Source organism: Cyprinodon variegatus, unplaced genomic scaffold (genome assembly GCF_000732505.1).
Source record: "Cyprinodon variegatus isolate N-32 unplaced genomic scaffold, C_variegatus-1.0 Scaffold180, whole genome shotgun sequence".
Lineage (NCBI taxonomy): Eukaryota > Metazoa > Chordata > Actinopteri > Cyprinodontiformes > Cyprinodontidae > Cyprinodon > Cyprinodon variegatus.
Genome location: NW_015150633.1, coordinates 925,279 through 934,904, shown reverse-complemented (window position 1 = coordinate 934,904; position 9,626 = coordinate 925,279). Strand labels below are relative to the sequence as shown.

Below are 9,626 nucleotides of genomic sequence, written 5' to 3'. Positions count from 1 at the left end.
TCTCAATTCCCCACCAGTGGGTCGCGCCACACACTTTGAGAACCGCGGGGTTACACCCTGGGCAGGTCCGCAGTCTGTCGTAGGGCAACACAGAGACAGAAAAAGACATGCAACCATGCACACAAACACTGACACCTAAGGACAATTTAGAAGGCCAATTAACCTTTTAGTTAAATAAATGTAACAGTTTTTTTGTTTTTTATTTTACCATTAGAGAACTGACGCATGCGGGGAGGACATACAAAACATGCAAACTCCAGAAGACCCCAGGCCAGGAATCGAACCTGAGTGACTGAGCTTATTTTATTTATTTTTTTTTTACTCCCTTTAGCTTTAACAAGACTCTTTGTTGCATCAAAAAAGTCAAACGGAAAAATATTTTTTTTTTTTCATTTTATTCTTTTGTTGATTTGTGTGTAGATATGACTTATAACCCCATATATGGAAGAGAGAACCCAAACGGTAATTCTTTTCATTTTTAGGAAAAACAAATTTATAATGATTAGAAAAAAAGCCATATCAATCAATGGCTTCTTTAGAAAGGTAGAATTGGGACAGGTTGCTATTTCAATATACAACCACTAGAGGGAACTGTTACAGTTGTAGCACGCAGGCCTGAGACATTTGCAATACATTTTTTCTTAAACATATAGCTGGCTTGATAAATGTGCTGTACCTATTTGTGTAATAGAGATATCAGAAATAAATCTATAATTCTTTATTTTGACACAATATTCATGTTTTACTGCTTAACTGTATTCATTAAAATAATATAACCTATAGTTTTATATAATTTTATTAGCTTATTTCCTTATTAATTGCAAAGCTTAAAGGTAAGGGAGAGTCAAACTGGGTCCTTTTTAAACATAAACTTAAAGACTTTTTATTGAGAGGTCAGTCATGTGAACATTAATAACCTAACTGACCTGATTTTATTTCTGTGATGTTTTAATGTGTAATTTGCTCTGTTGTTCTTGTGTACAGTCACTGTGTTTGTGTAAAAGCCTAACTGGGGACAGACATTGAGAATTAGCCTTAGCTAAAATGTTGTAGTGTGTGACATGATGCATGAAACATACTTATCCCTATCAAATAAACGAATAAATAAATAAATAAATAAGTAATATGCTAAAATGGCTAAAGTAGTATAAAGGTCACTATCCAGTCTTAAATAAATCTTCTAATTAATTTCACAATTCTAGGCAAAATGATCACTACATTACAAAAAATTGTGTTAAATAGTGTCACATATAAAGAATTAACTAAGAATCATACAAGAGGCTGTAAGTGTTACTAGTGCAGAATGAATCTTTACATATGGCGTCCTCCAAAAGTATTTATAGTTTTTAAACTCTGTTGTATTTTATTTCACATCCACACTAGTTATTCCATTGAATTTGATGTGAAAGTGCATCACAGAATAGAGCCTAATGTTTTCAAAATGAAGAGAAGGAGGTCAGTGTTGATAGGAATCGTTTTTAATGTCGTATCAAATTTGCATTTTTGTAATAAAAATGTCTGCGACTGTGAGGTTCAAGGTAACTTTATTGATACCCGTAGGCAAATATGTTTTGCAGTGTGGAAAGCGGCATCTCAACATTTGAATAAACCTTCAAAAAACACTACATTCATTACAACCCAGACATTAAGAGCTAATTGCAGCGCCTCACTAAACATGGTTAAACAAGAAAAATAAAAAAAATAAATAAATAAGGCATATTTAATGTACCTAAAACTCCTAATATGTTTCTTTATATTTATTAAATACACACTGAGAGAAAAAATGTCCTACAAGGGACATTAAAAAGAAAAATAAATTGAACCAACTAAAATCAAATCTGGAACTAAAATCAAACTCCTTGCACTGCTTGGTAAATAAAACAGATTTTGGAGACAATGAGGATAAAACTAAACCTTATTTAGCTGACAGATGGTAGTTTTGAAAAACTCACATGAAGAGAAAAGACAATTAGGAGAAATTTATTGATACAATTACTTTGTCTTTGGCGCTCAGACCTCGGCAGGAAACATTGCGCTGAATTTTGATAGATATGCATGAACAGGAGCAAAGGATAGGGCTGTTTTCCCCCCCGGGCTTGAACTGGTGGTGGAGTGGAATGGTTTGCTGAGCTTTATGGGGAGATCCAGAGGACTGTTTGGGCTGATACTAGAGCTTCACTCAGGGACCTAGATGGAAGTCCAGTTGGATAACACAGGTTGAGTGAATCTGTCCATGATGAGCAAGCATGGAGCGACAGTGGAGAGGAAAAACTCCCCGTTGGGAAGAAACCTCTGGCAGAACCAGGCTCAACATGGCGGTCTTCTGCCAGACCGGTTAAGATGAGACAGGGAACACAGTAAGAGTCCAGGAGGAATGACACTCTGATGAAGCTTTAGCTACGAAGGTGGAGGAGGGGCTGGAGGTGGGTTGAAACAATATCATCTGAATGAAGACACAGAGCATCCTCCGCCTGCACACAGGAGCAGACAGGTGCGTATTGGAGGCCTTTTAAGATGAACTTGGATGCCTACTGGCTTTCATGGAGGTGTGGTTCAAAGCTGATTGGCTGTGTGGCAGGTGGATGTAGGAAAGGAATTCTTCAGTTGAACTTTCGCACTTTGATAAAAATGGAGCCTAGGCAGCAGTTGAAAAACAAAACTATATTTGAAAATAATTCCATCCCATTATAAACCATGTATTCTCATCAACTTCTACCTTTTGTTTGTCATCTTGAATATTTCGTCTGAAATTTGTGAGAATTTGTCTTTGCTTCTTTGATGGAAAGGTGTCCTTAACCAGATCAGTCACAGTCATTTAACCCGATAACTCTGATGAGTGAAGTTTATAGTTCAACTAATATCTCCTGGTTTCCTCAGTCATCCTACCTTAGGGCATTCTGTCCAAGCTGTTGTTTTCAATAGCCGTATTGCATTAACTGTGCTCCCTGAGCTTTTAAAGGATGACGTAGTGCAATCTATGACAAAAAAAAAGAATAAAAAACAGCTCCTAATCAGTTGAAGAAAAATACAAACAAACAGATTTTTTTTAAGTTAAACTGTAAAAACACTGTATGGTTAATGATAAAAAGGTATATTCCGGTGAACATAAGAAATTTTCCAGTTGAAAGACAAACAACTCTAACAATCTTTTTGCATGAGCGGGTTAAGCTTTAACCAGAGACTGTGTTCCTGAGACTGTGTTCCTCCACACATATCTACTGATGTTTGTAATTCTGTTGTCCTTGTACTTTTTGACTTTGACTTTAAAACACTTGATCGTGGTATCTTAGTTTCACTGTTTTGTATTAAAGATGATACCTTTGAGTTTTTCTGACTTTTGTAATGACAGAAGAACAGCAGCACAAATAACTGTGTTGTCCACAGTGACTTTTGGCTGTGGGATACCTGAGAGGCATCTCTCCGTCTCTCTGGGTATCTACTGTATCGGATATTTCTCTCTGTCTAAGTTGGGTTCCATTTTAGGAAACCCCAAAATTGTCACGCTGATGATTGTCAATTCAACCTTCCAATGAACAAACATGATCCTCACTCTGTTCAATCTTTGCTGAAATGATTAAATAACATCAAAGCTTCAATGGCCATGTATTTCCTGTTTCGCTGAAATAAAGACTGAGGTTCTATTTTCTGCCTTGGGCCTTGGGTTGCCCTCCATGGAGACCTTGGCTGTTTGACACTATATTTAAATTTAACTGTTACCAGTCTGGGAGGCAACCTTAAATGTGATTCACTAATCTGCTCTGTCACAGAGAGAAGCTTTTATAAACTATGATAAAATGTGACAATGAAGAATAATGTCTCCTAACTCGATGCTGCTGTTGATTATTGTACTTTATTTCCAGTCAGACAGGTTTTGCTATCTTGCTTTCAGCTTGTCAAAAATGAACCTTCTCTACTTTTAACTTAATAAAACTAGTAAAAACCTATCAGTCTTATTCTGGCTGCTTTAAACTGGCTGCCTATTTGCTACATAATTGATCTAAAAAGGATATTATTTGTTTTTAAATGTCTCAGACTTGTTTAACCCACAGTCTGCTTCGGGGTCTCTAAGGTCACGGGACCAGCTGCTCTTGATTCTTTCAAAGATGAGACTTAAGCACAGAGATGATGGAGCTTTCATGGTCATGGCCCCGAAACTATGAAACATTTTGCCTCTTTGTATTGGGCAGGTTTTTCTGCTTTATTTGTATCCTTTTCAAAGACTGATCTTTTCTCCATAGTGTTTAACTGCCAGAGTTTAATTCCTATTTTCTCATTTTGTTTATTCTCTTACAGCCCTTTGATCAACCTTTTGAAATTGGCTTCATAAATTGAACGAAACTGATTAGGGATAGCTCTCCTAACAATGTGTGTCCCTCTTCTTCACAGGGGAAGTTGGTGAAGTACTTCAGCCGCCAGCTGTCCTGCAAGTGCAAAGTGGCCTTAGAAGAGCGCAGTGCAGAGCTGGAGGACTTCCCTCGCCTCGACCACTGGTTCCGCATCGTTAATCTAAGGAAGGAGGTGGCTGAGGTGACAGCTGACTCTTTCGGGTTTCATCTTTACAGCTATTTGTTTCTCCCTTAAAGTTGTTGAAATAAGGAGACCAATTAAAAGCTTCACAGAGAGCGAGGAGGAAACTTTGAGGAAACACTACCCCTCCATCTGAATTGTGCAAGTTTTACAACCTCCTGCTCCTTTGAGAACATTATCCTGGGTAGGAAATAAAACTCTGGACTGCTGTGATGAATCCATACAGCTTTTAGCATTACAGGCATTGTTACATGATGGACTCAGAGATGAATGGTGCTTTTAAAATTGGGACTACAGCCTTCAGAAAAAGAACTATAAAAAAATAAATATAGCAAATGGCTAAAGCTATCCTTAAAGTTAAGCTCAAAACATATGAAATCGTGCACATTTGCATGTTACACATAGTACACAAAGAAATATTGTATTGTCATAAAAGTGAGTCGGACTGTGCCTATAGTCTTGTCACACAGAGGATTGTGTGTAACGGTAGCTCCTAGCTGCTGATAGGGCTATCAGAAGGTTGCTATGCTAAACTAGAAAGCGTCCTTCTTTTTCTTCCTACCTTCTTTCTTAATGCCAGCACTATTCAGACAGCACTTATCATGGAGACGCTGGCCCACTATTGCACTATTTGGATGGACCGTATGAACCTGCATACTGCTTTCCTTCAGACTTAATCATTTGCTGGATATCTTGCAACCCTTCTGTATTTTGTACATTCCTACTGTAAAAAGATGGTAGGACAAGGCTGTCTAAGCCATTCTGTGCTTGTCAGACATTATCGGTTTAAAAGTCTATGAATTTATACGATTTCTTTTCATTAATAGAACACTTTGAATGTATAAAAGGGAAAGAAAGTAAATCCAAACTACGCCTACATGACTGTTTTATGGTTTTGAAGTCTCTACTATTGTGTTGTAGGCTTTTATAAATTAAATCATGTAAAATGCCCTAAATTATTCATACCTAAGGCAGATTTAACTAAAAATGTCTTTCTGATTGGAAATGAGCCAGACCTCCTTTAATCTAAGATACGGTAATAAACAAGGAGTATCGGTTTTGCATTTCATATTTTTTTTCTTAAATATTTTTGCATGTTTGCACTTTTCTAAATATCATCCATGATAGTGAACCCAAGTGTTTTAGGGTCTTTTTTAAATGAGATTCAAGTTAAAAGCCAGGCTTGACTCCTCCAAAACTTTAAGGTTATCCCAATTAATGTTGTTAAAATCAAAAGATTACTAAATGTGCCAGGGGTATGGATTATTCTGGGCTGTAGATTTTTATTATTATTAAAAAAAAAATATATATATAATCACTCTGATCCCTGCAATAGTAGTTTTTACTAAAAACTGCAAATAAGCAGGTTAAAATAGTAAAAAAAAGCATGTCTTTTCATTTATTAAGTCTCTTTAATTATTGTTTTGTTCTTTCCAGCCCTGGCAGCCTTCAGTTTTCTATGCAAATGAATGTAAGGCAGTCATTTTACATGAAAAAACTAAGATTATAAGGTTCCTAACAGAATCAACCAGCTTTTCAAGTTTTGGTTACATAGGAGAACAAAAAGCCTCATAATTCTTTTTTGGGAATTAAAAAATGTTGTCCCTTTTTCCTAATTTTTGTAGTTTTCCTATACATCAATAGCACCATGTGCTTTATGTGTGCTTTATAGGAGATGAATGCCGGCGAGGTGAATTTAGAAGGCCTGTTGGAGATGAGTGAGGATCAGGTGTGCGAGCTGTTGCAGAAGTTTGGTGCCAATGAAGAAGAATGCGCCCGACTAAACGCCTCCCTCTCCTGCCTCAAGAAAGCTCACCAACTTGGTAAGAGTATCTACTGACACAGAGATACACAACCATGACAGTAAAACAGCTATTTGTGATGGTTACAAAAATATATATATATATTTTTTGGTCTTTTTATTTTATTCCTGGAAGTGACATGAAATATAACATAATTAATCGGGAAATTCAGATGTTGATAGCAGAGCAAAAAGGCAAATTGAAGCAAAAAGGTTCACATGTCATGAAAAAACTTTGTAAAAGGTTTGAGCAATAAAACAGAATTGGCTGTACAATAAAGGAAATATAAATATGCAAGACAATGATGTGATAAAAACTGAGCAAAACACTTCAACCTAAAGACTATTTTGGTATCAGTATAAGTAAATGGAATGCACAATAGAGAAGACAGATACCACAAAATGACATAAATAGTATTTCTTCATCAGGAAAATATTTTTTTCACCACTGCTCCAAATGAATAAATCATTAGTTTGGTATTGTTACAAATTTTTAAAGGACAACCTTATATCAAAATAATCACTTATGACGATCAGTTCTATTGTTTTACGGTAGGTTAAAATTTATTTCGTTTAATCAAATAGAATGTTGGCAGCCAGTAAATTTAATTTGTGATGCAAAAGTGATGCGACCTTCATCCAAATCTTTAAATAGGAAAAGTCATAAAAAAAAATTGCCTATCACTAATTAGAGTTTAAGTAAACATTTAAAATGTAAAAAACAAACAAAATAAAACAAAAACTGAGGTAAAACAAAAGAAACAAAATATGAAAATGAAAAGTTTTAAGGATTATGGTCCAAAAACCTTGATTTTTCAACATCCTACCACTTATATTCACTGTGGGTGACTTTTAAGTTTATGTTCATAATCAACGAACTAATAGCTTCTTTAAGTATAAATTCAGTATATTGTTTTTCTTTTTTTTTTCCCAGAGGGAATGGTTATTAATAATAACCCCAAGCACCAGCAGAAGTAGGTTGCAATAAAGTAAGACTGACACTAATATATTTTACCTAAGTAAAAGTTAAAAAGAGCTGTCCAAAAACAGTATTTGGTTAGAAACAGTGAAACAGTATTTGGTTAGAAGGGCATTTCAATTACTAAGTAGCTGATCATAACATTTGATCAAACATTTTAAAATGTTATTAGACAGAAAAAAAAAAAAAAAACTTCTGTCCAAATTCTGGTATTTTATTGACTAAAATTCAAAGTGATACAAATAAATACTAGTAAAAATAACAAATTCAGACCAGAAAAACACTTCCCAAATCCTTCCTAAACAAAACCCTTCTGAAATGAATACTCGAAGTAGGCCATATACAGCATACTGTATGTCAGACGTACCTCTGGTAACAGTTTGTACCTTTTGTTGTGTATTTACCTTGCCTCCAACTACAAGGAAATGCTTAGCAGATGGAAAATATAAAAACATCAAAGTTTATGTTCAATCAAAACTATGTTTCTGGTGCCTTTTTGTTAAATTAAGCTTTTTCTTCACTCATTAAAATTATTTCCACTGGAGGGGAAGCTAGAAATTGTACTACTTACATCTTAGTAATATCCCTGATTTAAAATTCAAAGGTAAGGTGCAGTAAAAATACTCCTAAAACTAAATGTTTTTCAGAAAGTCACTGAAGTAAATATAACATATGCACATCTGTGCTGCACTTGCTTTCGTTCAGTTACTGAACCAAATTTTTTTATACACCCTGTGTGTACAAAATGACAACAAAGTTTGTCTATGTCTAAGGGAAATAAGAGACAAGTCTAGATTTTAAAATGTATTTTTTCATCAGAAAAGAGATCATCATCAAAATAAATATTAAAATTGAGCAAATATGACTAATTTGTAAATAGTTGCTTTTTTCTTTTTTTTTTTTTTTTTACTTAAACCTTTATTGGTATTTTTCAAAACCAAGAACAGCAAGAACACAAACAGGTAGTCTGAACAGATAGCTGTCCAGGTATAGCACCATAAGCTTATAACACTGTTATTAACATATTGATTGTCATTCCAGTCCTCTTTCCTAATTTAGAGTCTTGTAATTAGTAAATTTTTCCTATTTCCTTCTCAATTGCATTCCCTCTAACCTTGAAGTCTATGTCAATTTTTCCATTAAAAAGATTTATTTTACTATGGTCTCTATGCGTACTCTAATACCTCCTGAACTTAATGCTGCTCTTACGTTTCCTGTCTTTCATCACTGGATGAACTGATTAATCCAGGTGTGTCTGGCCATGGTTACTGGCCATGGTTACATGGTTCGTACGCAACATTTGATTGATGCCTTTGTTAAACAGAAAATGTGCAAATTACCTTAAAACCTTAGCTTAAATATGCCAATAGTGTGTTCAGTTATACTCCTCATGGCAATTTTTTTAGTTTTATGTGTTTTAAATGAATATTCTAGTAACGTCTAACTATTGAGACTGATTAACTTCAACAAACTTAGCATTAAAATAAAATCAAGAAAAATAAATAATATGTTAGAAATGGTTAACAAATATTTAAATACAGTAGAAGATTAATTGATATCTCAGCATATAATGCTACGTTCAGGCCGCACGTGATTGAAGCTGCAGAAGCAGTAGCGCATTTTTGAAGCATCGAAGCAGCGCCTCAAGAGCTTCTGAGCATCTGACGCACAAGATACACTACACAAGAAGCAGATGCTGGAGTTGGAAAAATTTTACTTTTGCTGCTCGATGTGCCACATCAACCAATCAGAGAAGCTGATCTGGAAGCTGGCAGGGAGACAGCACTGCTGATGCAGAGAGCTATGATTACCCCACTGAAACAGTTTATTAATGCCTAAATTAACTTAAATGTCGAAATAAAAGGTTTTTTTTGTTCTGGTCCAACAACGAAATGATATTTGAGGGCATGATCGTGATCTTGATGAACTGACGGCACAGATGAAGTTCTGAGGTGCACTTTCTCATTTAAAAATATTTTAAATCTACTTTTAATCCACTTATAACAGCAAATATAATAAAGCCACTCTCTGCCATTGAATGCAGGGGCAGCAGAAGCATCAGATGGTCATGTGCACACTTAAATGGACGCGCATCTTTGACGCTCCTGAAGCACGTTGTTCCTGTGTACAAGCATCAAAAATGAAGCAGCATAACTTTTTTGCTGCTCCTATCACATGTGGTCTGAACATAGCGTTGTTTGAAGCCTTTTGATCAATAGTCAAAATGTGTGCTCTAAAATATGCAGCTCTACAGTAACACTGCAAAAACTTTTATAATAATGGTGCTTTCAACATTCATTATATCTGGCCATTTCTTAT

At 35.2% G+C, this 9,626-nt stretch overlaps 1 protein-coding gene across 4 annotated transcripts in view; it reads left to right on the top strand.

The window, feature by feature from the left end:
• The window catches only part of ksr2 (kinase suppressor of ras 2), a 171,688-nt gene that overhangs the window by 21,414 nt on the left and 140,648 nt on the right, over positions 1-9,626 (top strand). For all 4 annotated transcript variants that reach the window (XM_015378853.1, XM_015378855.1, XM_015378854.1 and 1 more), the window contains exons 2-3: positions 4,387-4,527; positions 6,200-6,350. In XM_015378853.1, coding sequence (XP_015234339.1) covers positions 4,387-4,527; positions 6,200-6,350 — 292 coding nt within the window. The remainder of the gene's footprint in view (positions 1-4,386; positions 4,528-6,199; positions 6,351-9,626) is intronic.